Source organism: Artibeus jamaicensis, unplaced genomic scaffold, assembly GCF_021234435.1.
Source record: "Artibeus jamaicensis isolate MK-2021 breed Jamaican fruit bat unplaced genomic scaffold, CSHL_Jam_final contig_388, whole genome shotgun sequence".
NCBI lineage: Eukaryota > Metazoa > Chordata > Mammalia > Chiroptera > Phyllostomidae > Artibeus > Artibeus jamaicensis.
In genome coordinates, this window is record NW_026521813.1 from 8,374,209 (window position 1) to 8,399,612 (window position 25,404).

Below are 25,404 nucleotides of genomic sequence, written 5' to 3' on the forward strand. Positions count from 1 at the left end.
AGGTGTTTCATTATCTCATTAGAAAAAAATGCTCAATGCTGGAAAGATTTCAGTGAAATGGCTACATTTTAATCATTGAAGACAGTATAAATTGATATAATTACACACACACACACAACTGGAAATACTTTAGGCTATGAAAATTTATATACCCTTTGACCCAGCTGGGAATTTATAAAAGAAAATCGAAAACGAAAGAAGGAAAACGATCTATGTACACGAATATGTTGCAGTAGCAGCAACAAATGGGAAACAACCTCAGTGTCTAGTAAGGAGGCCGGGTAAGTCAGAGGTTCGAAAGCGGACAATTGAAGCAGACTTAAGAGCAGCATTTAATTTTTTAAAGGCAAGTTACAATATTGTACTTATATAATGATTAAAATTTTAGAGATGCATTTAGAAAAACAAAGTGGATATATAGTTGTTCACAGTGGTAAGATTAGATGTGAATTTTCTCACATTTGTCATGTTTTCATGTATGTTGGGAAATACATTCAAATGAGATGCATAAATCTTCAAGTTCAAAATAATTTGACACATGTCTAAAAAACCTGCTGAATGAGAATGCTGGGAAAGGCTCTTACTGTGTGATCTCTTTTACCCCGGTGAGCACACTGCTTGGCTAACACTAGACGTGTGTAAGTGCGTGCTGCTGTGTAAAGAATTTCTAGCCAACACACGCCCCCCCGTGTCCATGTGTCTCCACACCCGAAAAAGCCCAGGGAAGAACAGTGATTCTTCTGCCCCTGGCTGAGCACTCACCTCCCCCCGACACAAAGTGCTCATCCACAGAATTATCAAACATACAGACAGGCTGCTAGCTCCTAGTACAGGTATTCCACCTAAAACTTACAGGGAGAGAATGAAAACATTTCTACTTCTAAATGTTATTCACAAAACTGATGACACTGGACTACTTTCATTATCTGAAACAATTTTCAGTATCAAATGAGTGGTTATGCCCGGCATAAAGTACTCGTTGTAATCACTTAAAATAGTATTTTATCCCTTTTGCACCCTAATTTGTAAGTGCTCTCAGGTCTGAAAATTAATTAAATCTGCTTTCAGCATTCTGCTGCAGAGCTAGGGAGCTGGGTCCTTTAGAATGCTCTAACAGCTTGATGGCCTTGTCAGAGTTTTCAATATTTCTGAGCAGAGTCTCTAATCGCCTCTTAATTTTCTTCTGATCTTCAAGAGCACAGCCGATCACTATGGACTGAAACTTCTGGTCAACCGGCCCAGGCGGCACCTCAGATGTGCACGCACTATACAGCGACATCAAATGACTCTTGGCATTTCCCAGATCATCCAAAAACTTACTGACCACCTCATCAATAATCCTGGTGGCGTGCTTTAGGGACTCCTGCTGCTGAGGGTTTCTAATTGTTTCTACCGAAACTTCAACGGTGAGGGTCCGTCCCATCAAACGGTTTGCAGTCAGATTTAATTCTTCTCTTTCTCCTAAACATAAAAAGGTCGAAATATCAGTCAATATGAGACATAAACTTAAGTAATGTTGAAGGGGTTCAGAACAGGCTTTCCCAAGATGTGCTATGCTGGGATGTGTGGGGCCAGCTTTTCTGCCAGAGGGGCTTGTCCAGCACGGCCTGGGCTGGGGAGCACAGGGCAAGGAGGACCTCTGGGTAAGCGGCTCTTCTGATAAAGTGACAGCGGCAGCTGCTGCTCACTGCTCACAGTAACTGCTGAAACCCGGTGTGCTCACACCGCAGCTCAGGCAAACGCCAGCCCACGCTTATCATGAACCCCCTAAAGGGTGGAAAGACGAGCCCACACTCGTGGGAAGAGCTCTCACCATCGCTGATCTGCCTCATGTCCTGGCTGTTTTGGATGCTGTGGATCATTTCCAGGAGGATTTCTTTCTCTTGCTCAATAGCAGTTGCTGCTTCTCTTAAAGCTTCCACCCTGTATAAATTGGGAAAACACAACAGTTGCTGCATGGAAGACGAGTCTTCCTCATCTTTCTATCATCATTCAGCTCAGGTTTAAAGATCAATGGACTTCACCTCCATTCACACTCACCTCTCCCCGCAGGTCTTCCTCACTACAAATACCACTTCAGCGACTACCTGCCCCTCAGGATACATCCCAGGGCAGAACCACTGAGACACGGAGCCTGTTCCCGCAACGTGACTCGGTACTAGGACTGCTCTCTAGAATGGCAGCCCACCAGGCCATGTTCCTGGCGGCAAAGCCCAGGAGTCCCTCTATTCCCACAGCTGTGCCAATACCCAGCATTTTCCCATTTTGTAACTACTCGTTGCATCTAGTAAGTATAGTGAAGCCTGATCACAGCCTTGCCCTTTTTCGTTTTTTTTTTTTTTTTTTAAACAAGCATTGCTGTTCTCTTGTTGACTTGCCTACTCACAGTACTAACCCCTCGGTGGCACAGACCACAGTACTAACCACTCAGTGGCATCATCTCCTCCCACCCTGGCATACATGACCTTGGGGACATCCTTCACTGGACAGAGATCCTTATTTTGAAGAGATCAAATTCAGCTTTTCCTGGTTTTATTTTGCTTTATGGTTTATGCTTTTGAAATTTTGTTTCAGGTTCTTCCCCATCCCTAGGTCATAAGATGTTCACCTATATTTCCCTCTATGAACTATTATTTTACCTTTATCATATTTACATGTTAATCCATCTAGAATCCACCCTTGCATACAGTTAGATGTTGTTTTATTTTTCTCCCAATAGCAACCCATTTTCTCCAACATTATCGACCAAAAACCCATCTTTCCCCCAATGATTTGTAGATGGTCAGCCTCTGAAATCTCTATTCCATTTGACTGTTGTGACACAAACACCCATTTTAAGAAATAGAACTGGTCTTATAAAATGCCTTAGTAGTTGGCAGAAACAGCCCCCTAGTCCTCTTTAAAGAAAACTTAGCTACTTAGACTTTTATTCCTCTGTATAAACTCCAGAGTGAGTACGTTGGGGTTTTCAAAAACCGGGGTAACTCTGACACCTCTGCGGTTCTGCCATTCCACGCAAAAGCGTGCAAGGTCTCCATTTACTCAGATCCTCTGCTATATACTCTATCAGAGTTTGAAGTGTCCTTAATGATAGGACTGTGGGCTCTGGAGTGTTCTAGACACATGGTGGCTATTGCTGCTACTGTGAATAATTTATTTTTAATCATATTTTCTAGTTTGTTATTTCGGGTTAGAGACATGCTGTTTTCTAGGTTTATCTTGTAACCAGCAACCATGACTTACACCTAATTTTAATGATTTGCCTTTTGATTCTATTGGTTCTTCTAGATTGATGATCATAAAATCATAGTTTTTATCTTCTCTTTTTCAATGCCACTAGCTCCTATTTTTCTTTATATAGTACTGACTAGAGACCGCCAGTGCTGTATTAAATAAATAGTGATGGTAAGAGAGGGCATGTTTGCCTTTCCCAAATTTAAAGCAAATGCTTCTGTAAGTTTCTGGCACAGAGCCACAATCAAACTACAGAAGCACCACTTTCCCCAACCCCCAACCATACACACTCACACACTGTGACTACACACACACACAGATATACCCAGTCACTGAAGAACTAGGCTGTGGAATCTTGACAGCAAGAAAAAAAAACCCGGTATATTTAAAGCGCTCTGTTTCCAGGGTACCTTCTGGCTGTAGAGTACACCACAGCGAAAGAAGTTGCCAGCTTTTCCAAAATAAACAGCGGCAGACTCATCCCCAGTATTCAGGTGGCCTTAGAGACACAAGACCCTGGAAGATCTAATCCTGGGTGCTGCCTTAAGGGGGCACAGAAGGAACAGACCCACCCGTGTTTCAGCACCTGTCCACTCCATAGAAAGGTCCCCAACCCCCCACCCCAACCACACACATGCCTTTTCCCCAACGGTCACCCACCTGTTATACCCCGAAATAGCACGCCTAAGCAGAAAAGTCACAGGGGCTCTTGATTCATCAAGATGCTAAATATATGTTGGACTTAGTGTTTGTAAGAGCCAGTCAAAGCAATGAGCAGTAAGAAGCTTACTATGTAACACATCTGGCTAAAAACACAACAATAAATAATAATCTATAACATAGAAAAACGCAGCGTCAGGCTACTTTTAGCACCATCGGACACATTTTACATTTGCAAACTCTCAGACAGATAACCTGGGGCCCAGTACGCATGACAGAGACTGAGTCGGCACTGACATGAAATATTCATGCTAAAAACACAAACCCTGACCCTAGTATTTAAATGACACAGATGGACCGTGGACTGGTAAATGAGAAGATGCTGAAAGAAGAGATGAATTTTTTAACACTCGAGTTTGTATTGAAATGTAAGATGATAAAGGATTGAGTTATCTAAAAAGTGAGGCTTTATTTATAACAGTTACAATAGTAACTTCATGGTGTTAATAAAAATGGTTTAAAAGGGGACACTCTAGAAAAATATGACCTGTCATATGAAAAAGTATATTTTCTCATTAAATGAGACCAAATATATAGGAAACTAGATGGAAATTTTATGGCCCCCCCCAAAAGGCTAGATATTGATTGACAGGGCATATTCCTGGTGAAGAACAGATTGCATCTTTTACAAAGCTCATATTTGTTTTCATGTAATAGCAGAGGTAAAATATCCTTCTTCGGAACCAAGGGTTTTTGTTTTGTTTTGTTCCTGGCATCCTTGACCTTCTACTTGCTATTCTCTTGTCACAAACTTTCTTTTTTTAAAAAAATTGTATTCATTTATTTTTAGAGAGAGGGGAAAGGAGGGAGAAAGAAAGGCAGAGAAACATCAATGTGCGGCTGCCTCTCGCACACCCCCGTCTGGGGACCTGGCCCACAACCCAGGCACGTGCCCTGACTGGGACTTGAACCAGTGACTTTTTTGGTTCACAGGCTGGTGCTCAATCCACTGAGTCACACCAGCCAGGGCGTCTGCAACATTCTCTATCCTTGACCCTTGTCTACTGGGGATCCTTTGTCAAACCCCAATCCTTTTGGCAGGTTCCTTACCAACTTGCCCGCCTCTTCCCTGAGGCAATCAGTGTCTTCCTCCACACTGTCTGTCCAGTGTACATCTGTCTAGTGTATGGACTACATAGTGTTTTTAATCTTTTCTTTTAAAAAGCTGTACCTGGATCTCTACTTACCTTGTTTAAGTAGTATTCGTACTGTTTATCAGCTATTGGTATTCTTTTTCTTTTTAATCGTCATCTGAAAATATGTTTTTTAATTGATTTTAGAGAGGACGAAGGAGAGACAGAGAAAAGGAAAACATCCATCGATTGCCTCCTGGGCCCGACCGGGGATGGAACCTGCAACCGAGATGTGCGCCGTGACTGGGCATCAAACCTATAACCTTCTGGCGTACGGAACAACGTTCCAACTAACTGAGCCACCCAGCCAGGACTATTGGTATTCTTAAATCCAACTCCTATAATCTGTTGGTCTACCTTTCCATTAGTTCTAGCCAATTGTTAGCTGTTATGTCTTCAAATATTTCCAGTCCCCTATGCCATTATTTTCTTCTGGAACTCTGGTTAGACAAATATTAAATGAGGTTGGACCACCTCACTTAATCCTTCAAGTTTCTTTAACACATCACTGGACAGCACTTCTCTTGGCGGAGACGTGCAGTTCTGTTTTTACTAACGGATCCTGGAAGCAGCTACAATTGGTGAAGGAACTTCTCCTCACATCAGGGCTGGCCTGGGCTGTGCTTCTAGGAAGCTCTCTGCATGAAATGACAACTAAGCAGGCTTTAACCAAAAGGAACTGTCATCAGAATATTCACAGGGGGACAGAACTGAAGTGCACTCATGCTCAGCCAAGTGCTCTGGTCTCTGGCATCTCACAACCCTCTGCAGCCTGGCTATCAAAAGACAACTTATCAGGAGACTTAGGAGAGACCCAGCAGTGATTTCACAGACTGGGGCTACTACAGTGTCAGCTAGTCCAGGACACCTGGACCCTGCGGTGGCTTTTCAGTCTAGCTCTCCACCCCCTGAGTAGTTACGGAAACATTCCTCGCCTCAGTTTCCCTCAGAGATGAGGAGGAAGAATTCAACACAGTGACAACACTGACTTAAAAAATATATACATGAGTTAATATATGTAATGGGCCCCAAATTGGGGCTGGCAAACATTAGCTTCATGATATTTATTATATGCTAACCATCATGAACACGGACTTACAAATAACAGGAATTTGTGTCTTTATAAAAAGGGATGAAAATGGAAAGTGCTCCTATCGTGGATTTATTTCAAAGAAATAATTTCTAAAATAGGTTCTTAAAATCAGAGTCCTGTCTCTTATGCAATACTCTGGTGTCGAAAGAATACTACAATGATCACCCCTATTTTCGGCAATGTAAGATTTTGAAGGGTTTTCCTGATCATGACGAAACATTGAAGCACATTCACTACGGAGACACTGGTATAAAGATGGGACTGGTGTTCGGTGTGAGGGGCTTACTCGTGAGCAGCACGGCCTCAGGCAAAGCCACTCAGACCCTCTGGACCTCAGGTCCAGAGACAGCATCTGCCCTCCTAGTAAAAGGGCTGTGCAAGGTTCAAATGACAATGTTTATGAAAAGTACTCTTTTTAAATTATAGGCTTTTATAAAACATTACCCATGACAGCATCTTCTTTTATGACTCTTGGGACCCTGGCACACCCAGAGGAACAGGAAACTTTCAGTGAGACAAGTGATCCGTATCACCTGCCTTCATCCCCCCCACCCTCCATTCCGCCGAGGCCCCGTAAGCCCCTGCAAACGGCTGATAAGAGGGAGAAGGAGCCACAGTGTGATCAGTGTGAGAAAGTTTGTGAACAGCCAGCCTCCCGTCCTGTCCCTTCCCCCTGTGCCCTTCTCCACGAAACCGTGTCCCATCCTCATTACCGTCCAGAGCCTTCTAGAAGCCACTCAGTCCCTGGCACTGAGTGGGTGTTCAATGGTTACTGAATTCAACAGTGGGCTTTACAGATCTTTCAGTAAAATCATATACTCAGCCTTATACTTCCCACATTTGAAAACACGACCTATTTAAGAAAACTAGTACTACAGCATTCAGCTCTACAGCCAGTCTTCCAGGGTTCTAGCCATGTGACCTGGGGCAAGACATTTCACTTTTTAAGATTCCATTTCCCATCAGAAGAATAGAGGTCCTAACTTCCACAAAGGCAGGGACCTGGCACACAGTCAGTGCGCATCCAATGAATAAATGTTAGCATGTATTATTTATAATGAGGGCAACTTAAGCAAGGTGTTTTGAGCCACCAAGAATGCAAAAACCAGACAACCATGTAGAACTGGTGATGACATGAAGGGTTAGCAACAGGGGAGTGGGAGGAGGAGAAGGGGGGAGAAGGTGCAGAGAATAAGTAGCATAGACAGTAGGTAGAAAATAGATAGGGGGGAGGGCAAGAATAGTAGGGGAAATATAGAATCTAAAGAACTTGAGACACGTGGTCATGAACTAAAGGGGGGGAATGGTGGGGGAGTGGGTGTGCAGGGTGGAGGGGAATGGAGGGGGGAATAGAACAACTGTAATGGATTAATCAACAAAATAAATAAAAAATAAAATAAAATAAAATAGAACTGGTGATAAAACCAGGAGATAGAGGGATCATCTTATTAGAAGGAATCAAAAAAGAAAAGCTAGTGACTTGGTAAAATGTTAGACACAAATGGGGTTTCTTTACTGATTTGCAGAATGTTGCCAAATATCTGAAAGCAGTTTAAACGTAACAGTCACCAACCAGTTCAACTACCAGGTCCTAAAATATTTGGCATATTTGTTTTCAGTTTCATAAGAAGTTTCAACCACAATCTATAAAATTAATACTGATGAGAAACTATAAATGCAAGCTTCTGTATGTAAACTCTACCTAAATCACTGCTGTATTACTCATCCTTGATACAGAATTAAACTATTAGAGCAAAATTACACATATCATGTTTTCTTTTAAAAATTCACTTTCCAGGCATAAGTCTAGTTTTTCACAGTGTAGTACTCTGTGATTTTGCCCATGTGGTTTCAAATAAACTTTAATGGATGACATTTGCATTTTTCTGTTTTTACTTACTTTCTGAAACACTTCCCTACTGTTCAGTCAATGTTACTTTTTTTTTTAAAAGAAAGAAACAACAGTCTAAAACTATGAGAATCGTAAGTCATTAAAATGAACAATTCAATACAATCAGTTTTTCCTCCTCAGGGGTTAACCTCAAGGGTTAATTAAGAAAGAGATTAATCATTTGTGCACAGCAATCAGAATTCATTTTATATTAATCAATATTAGAATATAATAATACTCAAACCCAGAGGCTTTCTTTCAGAGATGAGTACTTGACTTTTGTACCTACCACAAATGAGGCATTTATTCAAATTTGAGGACAATGACTTAGTTTGAAGACGGAGAGGGAAGCCTTCATTCCTTTCAGGAAAAATTATTTCTTTCTAATTAGGGGAGAGAGACCTTTGAAATGGTTGAAAACACACCCTCAAAGCTGTAAAGATGAGGGGAGGTGTGTAGTTACTTGTTATACTGCAACGTAAAAGAAATATTCTTCAGAGGGCGTTAAGTACCCGAGGCCACTGACCTCTAGTTTTGCTCCCCTTTCTCTGGGGGTTGATGTAAAAACGTTAATGTTAAAAGTAATGGAGAAGCATTACTTTTTCTCATTCTTGTTCTATTTTTTCTCATTCTCAGCAGAACCCCAGAAAGTGGTTTTGGCTCAGGATTCTCTAACTGTTGCCATCCATGAGATCACCGTGGGCGGAGAATTCCTCTTTTCTGACTCCTTTCTTGGGGTGGTGATAATGAATGCCTCCTTCGCTAACATATACTGTGGTTATCAATGCACTGCTTTGGAAAACAGATAGCTTTTCTTGTTTTGCTGTATCAACCCGGGGAGGTAACGCAGCACGTACTCCTTTGCTCACCCAGAACCTGGTGAAAACTATGGGAAAAAATTCCGTGTAGGTCCAGAGGGCTGTGGGTGCCTTAATGAGACTGTCATTTAACTACACGTGCACACAATTTACACAACAACTTTAGTGACATAACATTTACAGGAAGTACAATACATAAAAGTTTTCATATACTGTTAAAGGAGGTATTTCCAAAACTTAATATGACTTGCTTCGGAATTCTATACAAGCCTAGCACCTCATTACTGAATAAAGTCGTACTCAGTGAAGAGGGAAAAACGGCAACTATCTTATCCTGTCCGGCTGGTAGCTAGCACTCTGAAGAAGGTGTCAGCACAGCACCTCCTTTAGGAGGTACACACCATCAATACCGAGTCTACAGAGGGCTGAATACAGGATTAGGGAAAACGGAAGCTGCAGGGACTTCATTCCACAAAGTACCAAGCTAGCGTTCACCCTGAAGTGCCTGGTTTGTCCTACTCTTCTCTAACCCTTGCTGTCAGATGGACTGCTGGATTTAAAAATTTTTTTGCTCTTAAGTGTTTCAGAGCAGAGAAACTGATCATTCCCATCAAGGACAGCTCAGCTGCTGCCTCTGTTCGAAATGTACAATAGGTAATGAATAAGTTGAAAACATTTGGGAAGACCATACGCTGGCACCCAGAAGGTTCCAGAAGTTCTGTAGATTGTGCGTGTCACCGTCCCTAATCTCAAATGACGTTTTTTATCTTCTCTGATTTTTCTGCGCTCTCAAACGCTCAGGTCTGTTAAGGACCACGTGGCCGCCAGTACTGGGCTCATGGGTTCTGCTTAAATAGAACGCGTTTTCTCAGACCAGAGAAGAAAAGCCACCCAAACACGACTGCACCTTGTCCAAGGAAAACAAGTCTCCGGTGCGCAGTGCCCCTGGCCGTCGCCGCGCTCACCTGAGCTCCAGCTGGTCCAGGCTCTCCAGCAGGCGGCTGGAGCGGTCGGCCATGGAGGACGAGCGGCAGAAGCGGCCCTCGTTGGCTTTCGCGTTGATCTTTGCTTGAGCCATCGGAGCCTCTGAGGCGGGACAGCCAGGAGGTCACGGCCTCTCCAGCGGCGGTGGCGAGTGGAGAGCTCCTGTGGCCGCGGGTGGCGTCGTCACCGCGCGGGCTCCCGCCTCCTTCTGACGCCCGCGAGGGAGGGGGCAGCCCGGAGGCGCCGCTTCTGCCGCTGCCGCGTGGCCAAACAAGGGCAGGCGCAGCGCCCGCGGCCTCGGGGGGCTCCGGGCCTGGCCGGGGGAGCGGCGCGGTGGTGAGAGACGCCTGCTGGACGGGCAGACGCAGAAGGGGAGGCCCTATGTGATCCGCGGACCCATCTGCCCCTCTGAGCCTGATACAGATCAAACCGCTGCGGAGGCACGCAGAACACTCCGCTCCCCAGGCCCCGAAGCTCCGTGCAGCCCCAAAGTCACTAACTCCCCGCAAGCTAATGGTAGGCTGTGGCTGTGTCTGTGATGGCTTCGCTTAGTTCCTCCCAGCCCCCATAATTCACAGCAAAAACAAGAACGTCAAAGTCCAGGGATACATGGGGAAAGGGTCCTCTTAGGGGAACGAACGGAAAACATTTAAGTCCAGCCGCTACACAGTCTGTACTTGCCCCGTTACCACTTCCCTAAAATGAGAATGACACAAGGCAGGTAACTGAGGGAAAATAAAAATCTACCCAACTTTCCAGTTGGATGTAGGAAACAAGGTGAACTGACTTCAACACATTCTAATGAAAGGGTTTTTAATGGCTTTTTTTCTCTTAAAAAGTAATTCGTTTTGGAATGAGTGAAATGATTGGCTTAATTAAAGCCATTTCACACCTAATTTATATCAATCTGTCAAGAATGAAAAGGTGCAGTAAGTCACTAGGTCAGTTACTATAAAAGGTCGGTAAAATGGAACAGGGCTGGGAATTCAAACTTGTGATTTGCTCCCATCTCATTATGGCGATATTCTTCATATTGCAAGGATGAGAATGTACAGGACACAGAAAATGGTAGGTAATAACAGCTTAAAGCTGAATCGCAACCTCTAAGCTGAGATCAAAGCCATTTAAATACATGAACAGAAATGAGGCCCTTAACACTGGTACCCAATTCCCTCAGACCTCAATCCAAACACTAATAAACTTTTGGCACTGGGGACTACTTGACATCATTAAATATATTTTGTCATGCCATGATACAAACTTGGAATTCGAAGATATTCTGTGACTGGCTTAAAGGTATATTAAGTAATTTTAGAATCATCCTAGATGCTCTACTTTCAGAATATATCCAACTCAGTCTCTCCAGTTTCACTGCCACCACCAATTCTCACCCGGTGATACTGGAGCACCCTCCTGCCTGGTCTCCCTGCTTCTACTCTGGCCTCTCACCTATGCTGCCACTGCAGTGCCTTCAGTAATCTTTCTACAATAAATGAGGCAAATCACAACTTATTCTCAGAAACCTTCAATGGCTCCTCATTTGAGTACAAGCCAAGGTCCTTAGAAAGGCCTCAGGGTCTTCGTCTATTACTCTCCTTCCTCCTGACAGTCTTCTTGCTTTTCCATGGACATATCAAGCTGACTTCTAGGCCTTTCCCCCTCCACGTGGCACTCTTTTCCTCACACTATTTGCATGGCTCACTCCATCAACTTCAGGTTTTTTTTGCTCAAGTTCATCTTGCCAGATTCTTTCAGACCACCCCATTAAAAACAACAATGCGCCCACCCAGCCCCCACCCTATCTTTCCCTTCCTCATATTCCTTACTCTTGAATCACCATTGGACACACTTGCTTATTATATCTAACACTATCCGACCTCCTCTCCTAAGTGTGTGCACTCCACAGAGTGTGCTTGGCTTTGATCACTGGTATATACCTCAAGTGCTTAGAACCGTCACTGGCACATGGAAAATATGCAGTAAGTATTTTGTGAGTGAATGAATAAATGAATGATAAAACAAAAAGATAAGCACCTTTATATCAATGTTAGAAACATTTACTTTGGTACCTGAGTAATCCATATAATTTTCTGTAACATTATCCACTGATTACACCTCCCCCTTGTATCTAAATAAATTTCAAATTATAAAATAATTTTTAAATGATTTTAATTGCTTAACAAGTAGAAATACAATCAGTATTATAACTTTCTGTAACGTTAGCCATTAGTTATATATCCCTTTTATGTCTAAATAAAATTCAAATTATAAAATAATTTTTTAATGATTTTAATTGCTTAACAAGTAGAAATACAAACATTAAACAACTCAATTGCTTTTTAAGGGTTGTGATGAAAAGCTTCAGTTACTTTCTACCATATACACTCCAAAAACTAAAAAAAAAAAAAAAATCTTCACTTGAGGATATGTTCATTGATTTTAGAAAGAGGGAGACAAAGAGAAATACCAATGTGAGAAAGACATTGGTCGGTTGCCTCCTATATGAGCCCTGACTGGGGACTGAACTTGCAGCCCAGGCCTGTGACGCAACCAGGAATCAAACCCACAGCCTTTTGGTGTACAGGATGCTGCTCCAACTGAGCCACCTGGCCAGGGCCAAAAGCTTAATAGAACATCAAGGTACACCGCACGTGTGCGGCACCTCTGGCACAGAGGTGTGGTTTCCTCTTCTCCTTATCTCTTTAACCACGCTCCTTTCTGGAATGTCCTCCGTGCGCTCATTACTGCGCAAGCTCCTGCAGATGTCTGTTAGGTCTGGCTCAGAGACTACCAACTAAGGCCTCGACCACTTTAACATATAAATCAAAAGCACGATGTGGTCATTTTGGGAAAATGACTGGTAAACTCTCAAGCTATAAAAAAATAGTTAAAAAAAATGCAAACAGGTAGAACAGAACTGACAACTTAAGAAATAAAAATCACACACTGATTTCCAATGTAGACTGAAAATACTAGACTAATACAAAAATACAGCAATGCTATTTCACACAAAAATGTGTAATTGCACAGGAAAAAAACAAAATTGTAGCCATGATTCTTTTCTTTAAAAAATTTATAGAAAATCTGCAGTTTAGTAAGCAGTTACTACTCAGAAATTCGGGAGATGACATTTCCGGTCAAATAACATGAAGTATATACACAAAGATAGTATGACCAGTCCTTCTTAGGCTAATTATGCAATATTTTAAAATTATTCACAGTGGGGTCTCAACATTTAAAAATGAACCATGTATAACAAATGTAGGAAAATGAAAAAAGTTTAATGATTATCTAAAATTAAGGTACTTTTATATGAAATAAAAATTTTAAAGGGTTAAGGAAGATTATTCCTGAGTAGACCTTGAACATTATTTTTTAAGAGTATGTTCACACAAATATATAAAAAGGATTAATATTACTAAAAATAAGTGTAATGCTATGCAAATATTTTGACACCATTCCCCTTAAACAGTAAGTAATATAAGTCACACAAAAGTCTAAGCAGGTAAAAGGAATTGAAAAGGTTTCTTTTTAATTATTTCAAAGAAATTAGGGTGTTTTTATTCCAGAACTGTGCAGTTCTAATTAAAGCAAAAATACATATCTTTGTGAAACCCACAAGGAACAGTAAATTTTTTATCTGTTTCCATTTCTCTGTTCTAATAATCATAAGTGAAGATCTCAAAAGTTATTATATACATGTATTAGTGTACATAAGAAGTAGAATTTACAGAAAAACTAATCTATGACAGCTTTATTTATATTCATTTTCACTTCTAAAAAATATAAACTAGAATCATCTGTACAGTACAAATAAAGAAATAATGGTATTTGGGAAACATATAAACAATAGTCAAGAGCTTTTCTACTTTTTTTAATTCTTTTAATCTAAATATATGAATTCCAAGTTAACTAGGGAACTGTTAATATAAAATTTTGAACATGAGAAAGCATAAAAGCAGGTTTTCAAATACATCTGCACTAGCAGACTGCTCGCCTCCTTTAGAAAAACAATTCAAAAATTCATTATCCTGAATATCTTCAAGGCTACTTGCTGCTGTGTGGTAATACAGTTAATTACATTTCCTCAAGGCTTCTTCTAATAGCTTCTTCTAATTCCACATCTGCATTAAAAAAACAGAGAATTTTAATATTCAGGGCAAAAAAAACTACTAAACATGTGCTTTACATAGATCCCATCTCAACTACACCTGTCTTTTCTTTTTTAATTTTTTAAAAAGATTTTCATGTATTTATTTTTAGAGGGGAGGGAAGAGAGGAAGAAAGAGAAGGAAACAGCGATACAAGCGAGAATCATTAATCGGTTGCCTCTCATGGAAGCCCAACCTGGGACTGACGCTGCAACCCAGGCACGCGTCCTGACTGGGAATCGAGCTGACCACCTTTCGCTTTGTAGGGCAACACCCAGCCAAGTAAGCCACAACAGTCAGGGCTACATCCATCTTTTCAAGAAGTAAACAAATCAAAATGGAGAAAATTGGGAGTCTCTCCATAAATTTTGAACATTTCAAAATATGAGAATCTGGATATAACCTCAAACTGAGTTATAACATATGTGAACTTAATGTGCTAAGGAACTTGAAAGTTATTTCCACTTTGGAATGTAGAAGGTCAACACTGCTAGAATACTGATAGGTAATCACTAAATTTATATTAAAACATCTACTCACTTAATTCCAAGAAGAGTTGAGGTAATACAAATAAGACAAAATAGAAGTAGGCAAAAACATGAAATGGTAAAATATCACAGGCTATTAAAATTTTACTTTTAAGCTTTCTTGCATCTAAGGCAGAGAGTCATGGCTATGCTATAATATGTCTTCTGAGAAGCCTGTATTACATACACATTTGCACTCATTTAACAAATATTTATTCAGTGCCCACTGTACACCAGGCACAGAAATACAACAGCGAACAAGAGACATTCTTGGGTTCAGAGGTGTCTCCATTCCCTCCCTCAGACTGATGCGAAAGCCCAGAAGGGTAGAATTAAGTGCTAGCTTCCCACACCACATTTATCTCACCTCATCAAACCTATGGCTCTCAAAGTCTACTTGGTTCACAGGACTAGTGCTTCTTCGAGAATGCAGCCACACTTTCCTGAGCTGTCTGTCATTTAAAATACAAGGTCATATATACCACGTGTTCATTTAAACCTGGATTCTAGGTCAGTGAGTTGCCCTCAGGTGAATTCAGAGGGTTGAAGAAGTACAAAGAAAAGCCAAGATGCTCTTAGCAAAGAGGAATTAAAATGAAAAGATAAATGTAAAGATATGAAAACTCATTATGAAGTTATAGTAATTAAGAGAGGTGCTAGGGCACGACGAGATGAACACACCAAAGGAACAGCACGGATGTCTCAGAAACAGTTCCCACACGTCCACGGAAACTTGAACTAGACTAAACAATTCAAAGATTAGTGAAGATGTGGATCAAGAGAAACTCATATACAATACTGTAATGAATGAAATTAGAATTACTTTAGAAGAACAATTTAGCATTACATACTAGAATTGAACATAAGCAACTTCTAGGTATATAATCCCAGAAATGTGGACATACGTGCACCAAGATGCATGTATGAGATGCTTATAAAAGTATTATTTGTAATATCCAAAAATACAAACCAAATGATTATAAATAATAAGTTCATTGTGATATATACATAGAATAGATTACACAGATTTTGGAAATGAAGAAGTCAAAATTCTATGCTAATATCCACATGAATATGTAAAAATACTGAAAGTATACAACACAAACGAATACAGACCACGCCTATTTAACAGACTGTGCTATTTAATATGATGGACACAGTCAACAGACCACCCTCCAAGATACTCAAGCTGTTGGAATTAGCAGGAAAGGGTTTTGCAAAGTTATATTTTCATTTCAAAGACTTAAGGATGAATGCATAGGAAATCTCAACAGAGAAACAAAAAGTATACGAAGACTCAAATAAATCCTAGAACTGAGAAATATGATATTTAAAATGGAAAATTTACTGGGTAAGTTTAACATTGGAGGCACAGAAGAAAGGATCAAGAAATTTGAAGGTTGAAATCTTGCAAAATGAAGAAGAGAAAAAAGATGAGAAGAAAATGAACAAATGTGTATTTAAGCTGCCTAACACATGTGCCATTGAAATTCCAAAAGAAAAGGAGACAGAAAGTGAAGCAAATATTAAGAAATAATGAGAACTTCTGGTCAAGGTGGTGGCATAGGTAAATACAGCTCACCTTCTCACACAACCACATCAAAATTACAACTATAAGGTAGAAAACCATCACTCAGAACCACCAGAAATTGAGTTGAATGGAAGTCTGACAACTATGGAATTATAGAAACCACATCCACGCAGACTGGTGAGAGGACAGAGACATGGGAACAGGCTGCTCCCACATCCAGGTGTGGTGGATAAAAATTTGGAAGGGTCACCTCAGGAGCAAGGAGCCTCAGCCCCACACCAGGCCCCCCAGCCCAGGGTTCCAGTGCCAGGAAGATAAGTCCCCACAACTTGTAGCCACAAAAATCAGCAGGAATTCAGTCTGTGGAAGAAACTGCTGGAGTATAGAGAAGTTTCTCTTAACCCACACACGGACTTAGACTCACTCCCTCTGAGCTCCAGCACCAGGGTAGGAGCTAGAAAGGCACCAGTGGCATACAGAGTTACTGAAATGTCTGGCATCAAGGCAAGAGCTAGGGAGCAGCTTCCTCCCACACAGAAAGGGGGGCAGAGGCCATGGTGCCTTTTCTGGAACCATCCCCTCCACAGAGCCCTGCAGCTGACAGGATGCTGCCATATTTGAGACTCTATCAACCTGGGTAACACTGTTTGCCCTGCCCTGGAGAGCCCCAGAGACTTGATCCCACCCAGCTTCCACCCAACATGGTTTTCCATGTGAATGGCCCATCTTACTTCATGCTTCGTAACTTCCTAAATCCTCTCAAACAAGCAACATTCAGCCTCAGTGAGCCCTCAGCCCCTGTGCCTCTTGCTAAGTAGCCCCAGGACTGGCACTAGCAACAACCAGCCTAGATTCACATTTTGGTTTTGCCTGGGACTCTCCAAGCCCAGCACAAGTAGCAGCCATCTCAGACTGCTTTACATCTCAGGCAGGGTGCCCTGGGCAAAACACAGATGGGAGCTGACCTTGCCTGCATCACCCGGGAACCACCAGAGCCTGCACACCCAGTGGACAGCTTCAGACTATGTCAGAGAACCACCACCCTGCTCCTGCACAGCTGATCCTCCACAGAGGGTGGAGTTTGGTGGTCTGTGGTCACAGCCAGTCCTTGTTGTGGTCCATGGTCACAGCCAGTCCTTGCAGATGACTGGCCTGGGTAAATCCCTCCCATTGATCTGCCAACAGCAATAAAGGCTCAACTATAAGAGGAGGGTATACTCAGCCCACAAAAAGGGTGCACCTGTAGACTCACTCAGCTTGGGTGACAGGGCAGGCTCAGCAACTGGAGGACACCTACTACATTAGACCATGTTACCAAGACAAAGCAGCTCTACCTAAAACATAGAAATAAAAACAAGGAGGCAGCCAGATGAGGAGACAAAGAAACATGGCCAAGTGAAAAAAACAGATTGAAACTCCAAAAAAGAGCTAAACAAATGGAGATAATCAATGCATCAGATGCAGAATTCAAAACACTGGTTATAAAGATGCTCAAGGAACTCAGTGAGGGACTCAATAGCATAAAAAAGATCCAGTCAGAAACAAAGGATATATTAACTGAAACAAAGACCAATTTACAGGAAAAGAACAATAGAGTGGATGAAGCCAAGGATTAAATCAATGATTTGGAACATAAGGAAGCAGAAACCAACCAATTGGAACAAGAAGAAAAAAGAATGCAAAAAAACCCCCAAAAAACAAAAAACCCAAGGATAGTGTAATCAGCCTCTGGGACAATCAAGAGTTACAACATTCACCTCATAGGGGTGCCAGGAGGAAAGGAGAAAGAGCAAGAAATTAAAAATCTATTTTAAAAAACAATGAAATAAAACTTCCCTGATTTGATTGAAGAAATAGACATGCAAGTTCCAGGAAGCACATAGAGTCCCAGATAAGATGGATGCAAAGAGGTCCACACCAAGACACATCATAATTAATATGCTAAAGGTTAAATGATAAAGAGAGGAACTTGGAAGAATCAAGAGAAAAGCAGTTAGCTACCCACAGGAGAGTTCCCATAACACTGTAAGCTGATTTCTCAAAAGTAAGTTTGCAGGCTAGAAGGGACTGGCAAGAAATATTCAAAGTCATGAAAAGCAGGACCCAGAGCCAAGATTGCTCTACCCAGCAGAGCTATCATTTAGAACTGAAGAGCAGATAAAGAGCTTCCCAGACAAGAAAAAACCTAAAGGACTTCATCATCATCTAACCATTATTATATGGAATGTTAAAGGGACTAATTTAAGAAAAAGAAGATCAAAACTATGCACAATAAAATGGCAATAAACATATAAATCTATCAACAATTGAATCTAAAAAACTAAACAAACAAGAACTAAGACAGAATCATGGACAGAGTGTTTTGATGGGTGCCAGATAGGGGGGAGTTGTAACAGAATGGATAAAGAGCTGAGGGGATTAAGAAGTACAAATAGGCAATACAGAGTAGCCACGGGAATGTGAAGCACAGTATAGAAAACGGAGTGGCCAAAGAACCTACACATGACCCATGGACACAAACACTGGTGGGGGGTCTACCTGAGGGAGTGGGAGGTGCTGAATGGAGGGAGGCAGAAGTGAAAAAATTGGGACAACTGGAATAGTATAATCAGTAAAATATAATTTAAGAAAAAAAACAATGACTGGAAATTTCTGTATCTGGGGAAAACCTAGAAACTTAGATATACGAGGAGCTAAGAAAACTCCTAGTAGGATAAATAGAAAGACAACTACATCTAGGGATACTACCAAAAACTGCTAAAAATCCCAGAACAAAGAGGAAATACCTAAAGCAGCTAAAGGAAAAAAATGACACACTACAGACAGGGGAACAATAATGCAATTAGGGTGACTTACCATGGCAAACAATGGAGGTCAGAAGATAATGGAATGAGATCTTTAAAGTGTTGAAGGGAAAAATATTAGTCAGCCAGAACCTTAAGCCAGAAGAAATATCCTTTAAGATTAGTGGAAAAATAAAGATGTTTTCATACAAACAAAACCAGCATGTTAACTACTAGCAAAACTGAGTTATATGTAAAATGAAAGGAAATTCTTTAGGCTGAAGTAATATAAAACCAGCTGAAATATCTAATCTACTGAAAAGAAGGAAAGTCACTGGAAATTTAACTAACAAATCTACAGTACTGGAACATTTTTATATTTTGGATAAAATGGAATATAGTAGCTGTCAGTATAATGTAAAAAGCAATGAATGTAATCTTTGAAATTTTTTTTTGTCCTTTTTTGAATTGATTCTAGAGCGAGGGGAAGGGAGGAAGAGAGAGAAACAGCAACGTGAGGGAGAGACACCGATCGCTGCCTCCTGCCGGTGCCCCAACTTGCACGAGCCCCAGTCGGGAACTGAACCAGTGACAATGCCCTACCATAAGCCAGGCTGGCCAGGACTATGCTGTAATCTTTAGAGCAAATATTAATGCAAGGGATCTAAAGGAATAAAAATATATAATAGTGATTATGAACAACTTTACATCAGTACATTTGACAAAGGTGGTAAAATGGGCTAAAATCTTGAAAAACACAATTCTCCAAAACTGAAACAAAATATGAATGTATATAAAAGAAAATGAATTTATTATCAAAAGAATTCCTCGAACGGGACTCCAGACAAAGATAATTGTACCAGTGAATTCTATGCAACATTTAAAGACATAAAATCAGTCTTGGAGTAAATTCAACAAAATGGTAGCTCCAAAAACCCATCCAGCCACAGAAACACTGAAACACGAGCAGAAACCATTAGAAACAACTTTGTCAAAAGTCTGGAAAACACTCAAAGGTTCGAAACAATGAACGAGAAAAAGGACAATGTAAAAACAGTAGAAAAGCCTTGTGACATTCTTACTTGCCCTTGCCCTGCCACCTCCCTGACTTGGCAGCAGCCCATGTTCCTAGTCTGGGACCCTAGTCCTTGGCTCCAGATGGAGCACAGCAGACTATACTCACCGGTCACTGTGTTTGTGTTCTTATCTGTCTTGGGGCTACCTGAAGGACTGACACCAGGCATTCGTCTTTGTTCTGCCTCCCCGAGAACCCACTCAGGGCAGAAAAGCAGCAGGCATTGTGCAGCAACACTGTAAAGTGAACAAAAGCCTACAGCCTGGAGCAAAAGACTATGGTTAAGACTGCCTAATACCTAGGAGGAAAAGCCATTTAGAAAATTTCTTCAAAAGATGAGGGCACTCAAAAGCATTTCTGTGTACTGTGGAATTTAGGAAGTCAGGGACACGCTCAAGAAAGGATGCATGCTCAGAAACTACCTGAGAAGACTCTTGGGCTTTCACCACAGGATGATCTGTATGCTCAGTGTAAGCCTGGCTAAGCGTCCGAGGGCCCCAGCACAAAGCCAATCTATAAACACTGAAGAATTTTGTGTGTGTGTGTTCCTGGTACAAGGAAATCTGCCAAAATACTAGCTGAACACATGCTAAAGGAACAGAGGCTTTAGTGATAAAACATGACTAGGAATAATATTTTTGTAAAGAACAGTTGGGAAAAGTTAACTAAATAAATAGACAACAGCAACAACCTTCATTAATCAAGAACAGCAAAGTCAGTAAGAGATAAAAATCTGACTTCCAGAAGTACTACCTATAATTTTTGCATATCTAGTTTTCAACAACACACATACACACAAAGAATACAAAGGAACAGGAAAGTATGGCCCATGTGAAGAGGAAAATAATGAATTAAACTGTCCCTAAGAACACCTAGACATTGGACTTACTAGACAAAGACTTTAAACCAACTATCTTAAATATGTTCTAAGCAGTAAGCCATGGACAAAGGAAACCAGAAAAACAAAATATAAACAAAATGAGAACATCAATAAAGAGAGAAACTGTGGAAGACTACCAAATAGAAATTTTGGAGCTAAAAAGTACAACTAAAATGAAAAACTCACTACAAGAGTTTAACAAATTTAAGCAGGAAAAAAAAAAGAATCAGCAAACTTGAAGATAATTTATCTGATTAGAAGAACAGAAAGAAAAATGAAGGAAAGTAAGGAGAGCCTCGGGGACCTCTGAAGTGCCATAAAATGGATGAAGACACACATTATCAGGGTCCCACACAGAGAAGAAAAGGGCAGAAAAAATATTTGAAAAAGTAATGGCCAGAAATATCCCAAATTTGATGAAAGATATAAATCTATACATCCAAGAAGCTCAACAAACTCCAACCCCAAGGAGGAGAAAATCAGAGACCCATACTGAGACACATTATAGTCAAATGGTCAAAAAACTAAGAACGACAGAAGCAGCAAGAAAGAAAGAATTTTCTCACATATGAGACATCCTCAGTAAGATTAATTGCTATTTCTTTCTCATCAAAACCCACAGAGGCCAGAAGTCAGTGAGGTAACATTTAAAGTGCTGAAAGAAAAGAAAAATGTCTATATCCAGCAACACCAATCTTCAAGATGAAGGAAAAATTAAGACAATCCCAGATTAACAAAATCTAAGGGAGTCTGTTATTAGTAGACCTGCCCCACAAGAAACACAAAAAGTAATCCTTCAGGTTGAAACAACAAAATATTAGACAGTAACTCCAAGTTATATGAAGAAATAAAGAACACTCGTGGAAAATATGTCTTTGTTTTTCTTTTCTGTGATTAAATCTATGTTTCTCTTACTCTCCTTTGTCTTTGCTTCATTTCAGTGTCTATGAAAGAGAAGTCATTATGGCAATAAGAAAGAACCCAGTAATGGGAGTTAGAAGACCTATTTACAAATCATGCCCCATTCATTCTGTGGCTGTGCATCTGAAAGCAAATTATTGAAATACTTAATGCTCAGAACAGTGATTTACAACTGGGGTGCCACAAGAACTTAAAACACACAATACCTGACTATTTACTCAGGGGCACCAACCCCTACTCCCTTAGACTGTCAAATAAAAAAGAAATGACAACAGGCAACACAACAATCACCATTTGATGTGAATGAATAAAAATTATACCTACTTTTTTTGCTCAGATCAACAAAAAATATAATTTCTTGTGTACCACAGAATTTTAGTAATTACTTTCTGTGTGCCATGAGATAAAAAAGGGTGAAATCTCCAGTTTAGAGGACTAAGTTTTTATGTAAAATGAGAATATTCTGGCTTTCACAAGTTGTTAAGATTAAAAGCAGTTCATAAACATTAACTGAATTAAAAAATTAACACACTAGTCTTCTATCCTTTCTTTGGTTTTTAAACAGGCCACAATACGGACTTTTACTGCTGTTACATTATAATATTAATATTGATAACTGCTATTAACTGAAGGAACTCTAAGACAAATTGCTGACATTTACAGAAAGATGGTTTTGCATTGGCAACCATCCACAAAAAGCTGCCCTCTCTCCTTTTTAGAGATTCGAGTCAGACACCTGTCTAGTAGGTGTATCTACATGGAGAGGCCTCAGATGCAGGTAACAATGGGTAACGATGATAATAATGATCGAAAATTACAATAACTGCAGCAGCAACCAATACCTTGTGCCAGGTTACTCAAGTACAATAGGTGTACCAGAATTTCCATTTTTAAAATGAGAAAACAGTGAATTACATGACCTGCCCAATATTACAATACATAACTTATAAGTGGAAGAACTAAGTTTCAACCCAGGCAGTCCAAACCCAAAGACTTTACTCTTTACCAACAATACTATTTGGCCTCTATTTCCCATCTCGTATACAAAATAGCTTATGAAGGATCTTTAGGATTAGCTTGGGCAGTCAGAGACTGATGGTCTACAGAGAGCAGCAAAGCATATGACAAATCATGGCAGGAGCAGATGGGGGGCAGGGAGATGGAGACCATAAGGGAATCTACCTTTCCTCAAGGCAAAAAGCCACATGCAAATTTATCCTGACTTCTACCACCATTTGTCAGGCATTTATGGTATTGTGTTGGGAAGGGCAGAAGGAGAAATGTAGGAAGTTATGTGAACTTTTTTGAGTTTTGCTATCAGGTCTGGACCATATATCACTTTGTTTTCATGGTACTGGGTCAACAAAATCACCAATCAAATGGCCTCTGTCTTAATTTCCCTAATCCAACTAGAGAGAGATGGGTGTTGGTAGCTCTAACATGTTTAAGTTTGTTACAGGCTTACTCATTCAATAACCAATCATTTACTGCCAAACTCTGTAAGATCCTATTAAAGAAAATAAAACATGATCCTATCCTCTGAAGAGCTCATAATTCAATGGAGATGAGAAACACAGGCAGAAATTTTTTTCTGTACCGTACCATTTGGTACCATTTGGTACCATTTGGTATGGTACAGAGGAAGCCTGGGAGGTAGGAATTAGCTCTCTCTAAAGATGGAAAATCTAGAAGAGACAAGATTGCCTAAAGAAATGACAAATGTATGATCCAAACTAAGAGATGATATTTAAGTTAGTTCTTGTTGGGTGAAAAGGAGAGGAGGAAAGAAAGGGTATTATAGGAAAATGCCAGATTCCTTAACTTACATGGACCACCGTGCGCATCTCACTTTCATTGTATACATTATCAGGAAATGAAAGACAACACACACGTAACAACACCCTTTGATTTTTCTTGGAGTTAAAGCATTATGTCCATACCTTATATGACAACTACTTAAAAGTTTAAAGTACCTTCTCTTTCACCCTTTCACAGTAATCCTTTTTCTGAAATAAAGAATCACAAAATACAAAACCTCTGCAAACCTCCAAACCATAAAATTCATTACATAAGATAATAAAAGGCTAGAAACTCTTGATACACATTCAGTATATATACATCTCAGATTTTTGAGCTAGCTAGCAGCCCACAAAACTGCGAAGCCTTCCAAAGTGTGGTTATTTAAAAGCTATAATTTTGTCTGGCATTTTCCATAGGATTAGTCATGGGTGGCAAATAAAGGTTGCAAAGCCTGAACTACTTAGATACCCCAATGGTGTTTATCTCTTAGTGGCCTTGATAAACAACTTAGCTGGCAATTTTTGTTTAAAACTCATAAAAGTTCATTTGTTTAATTTATTATTACATGGCTGCTAAGCACTGAGCTAGACCTTGCAAGACGGTGTTGGTGAAAACAACTGGTCAAAAAGCTTGCTTCCAATCAGGCTGTAGATTTAGTGCGACCTTCGTTTAACCAGTGAATTCTGGCTATGAGAGAAAGATGCGTGTTTTCTACTTCACTGAATGGATGAATCAATTCCACTGCCAGACTCAAATTCCCCAACTCCTAATGATCTAAGTTCTAGTATGCTCTTGGCCAAACAAAATTTTTTATGTGAGAAACCCTGCAAACACACACAAAACAAGCCAGTCAAACCATCTGTCTGTGCACGTCCGGCCACCTTTCCCTCCTCATTTTCTGTTCCCCACATTCTCACCCCTACTGTTGTCATTTACGTCCCAGAGGCCAATGTTAATGTTGCAACCTCTTCAGTGAAGCTTCAAGTGTTCTCTACAATCTGTTGCTTCATTTTCCCCCCATGGTTATTTAAAGGCAACATCTTTTGGAAAAACCAAAGTACAAAAATGGGACTATGACACAACCAAACAGTGGTCTAGTCAGTAAATTATTTGCTGTAAAGTAACACAAAAGTTTCTCTTTAACCTATGGAAGGAAATAAACAGATTTTTTCCTTTGAAGAAAGGGGGAAAATGTTAATTTGTAGAAACAGCCCATTAATATTTGGATGTAAGTGCTTGCTTTCATATTTCTTCTGCATAACTTTTAATATTCTTAATTTGATACTCCTCAAAATTAAGTACAAATTAAAAAACTGAAATCTACTCCTAGCCCAGGGGTTGGCAAAAGTTTTTGTGCAAAGGGTCAGAAAATAATTATTTTAGGCTTGGAGGGGTTAATTATACAGTTTGTGTAACAGCTATTCAACCTTGCTCTTGTAATGTGAAAGCAACGATACAGTGAATACTCAAACAAGAGTGAGTTCTAACAAAACCTATTTACAAAACCAGGTAGTCACCTGGATTTGGTCCAAGGGCCATAACTGGCTGAGTCTTGTTCTAGCCTCCTAATTTGGTATTATCACTAAATCACCTTACATGAGAAAATGCAACCTATCCTTTGAACAAGTTAACAACTATTTTTAACCTCGAGGGTAGGAGGAAGTACAGGAGATGAACAGGTGGAGGGTAGGGGGGCATGCAAGATACAATCAAATAGGGAAAGGATTATTACATTAGGTTACCTTCTGTGGATCTGAACTCTTCTGTTGCAGAACTTTTTATGCCCGGGTTGTCATCACTGTCACATTCTGTGAGGCAGAAAAAGTAAATGCAAATGTACTTATGAAGAAATTACTGTGCCAT

General features: G+C 40.3%; 2 protein-coding genes across 8 annotated transcripts in view; both read right to left on the reverse strand.

Moving 5' to 3' along the window:
- Window positions 1–314: 314 nt before the first annotated feature.
- BAG2 (BAG cochaperone 2) lies at window positions 315–10,294 on the reverse strand. The gene is made up of 3 exons (XM_037136439.2): window positions 9,855–10,294; window positions 1,814–1,923; window positions 315–1,461 (listed from the first exon to the last, which is right to left on the reverse strand). Exons 1-3 carry the CDS (start codon window positions 9,965–9,967, stop codon window positions 1,049–1,051), a joined length of 636 nt encoding a protein of 211 aa, XP_036992334.1. The 5' UTR covers window positions 9,968–10,294; the 3' UTR covers window positions 315–1,048.
- ZNF451 (zinc finger protein 451) overlaps window positions 1,835–25,404 on the reverse strand; it is an 89,284-nt gene continuing 65,714 nt past the window's right edge. For 4 of the 7 annotated variants that reach the window (XM_053664963.1, XM_053664964.1, XM_053664960.1 and 1 more), the window contains 2 exons: window positions 25,284–25,349; window positions 12,095–13,997 (listed from right to left, as the gene is read on the reverse strand). In XM_053664963.1, the coding sequence (XP_053520938.1) occupies window positions 25,320–25,349 (30 nt within the window). In that variant the 3' untranslated portion in view covers window positions 12,095–13,997; window positions 25,284–25,319. Of the gene's footprint in view, window positions 1,924–12,094; window positions 13,998–25,283; window positions 25,350–25,404 lie in introns of those variants that run through there. The other 3 variants (XM_053664962.1, XM_037136430.2, XM_037136431.2) reach the window with 2 other exon arrangements.

Coding starts and splice junctions, on each gene's coding strand:
- BAG2 (XM_037136439.2), bottom strand. CDS start 9,967: ATGGCTCAAGCAAAGATCAACGCGAAAGCCAACGAGGGCCGCTTCTGC. Junction 1,924..9,854: donor CTGGACCAGCTGGAGCTCAG/GTGAGCGCGGCG, acceptor CAATTTATACAG/GGTGGAAGCTTTAAGAGAAG. Junction 1,462..1,813: donor CATGAGGCAGATCAGCGATG/GTGAGAGCTCTT, acceptor TTTTATGTTTAG/GAGAAAGAGAAGAATTAAAT.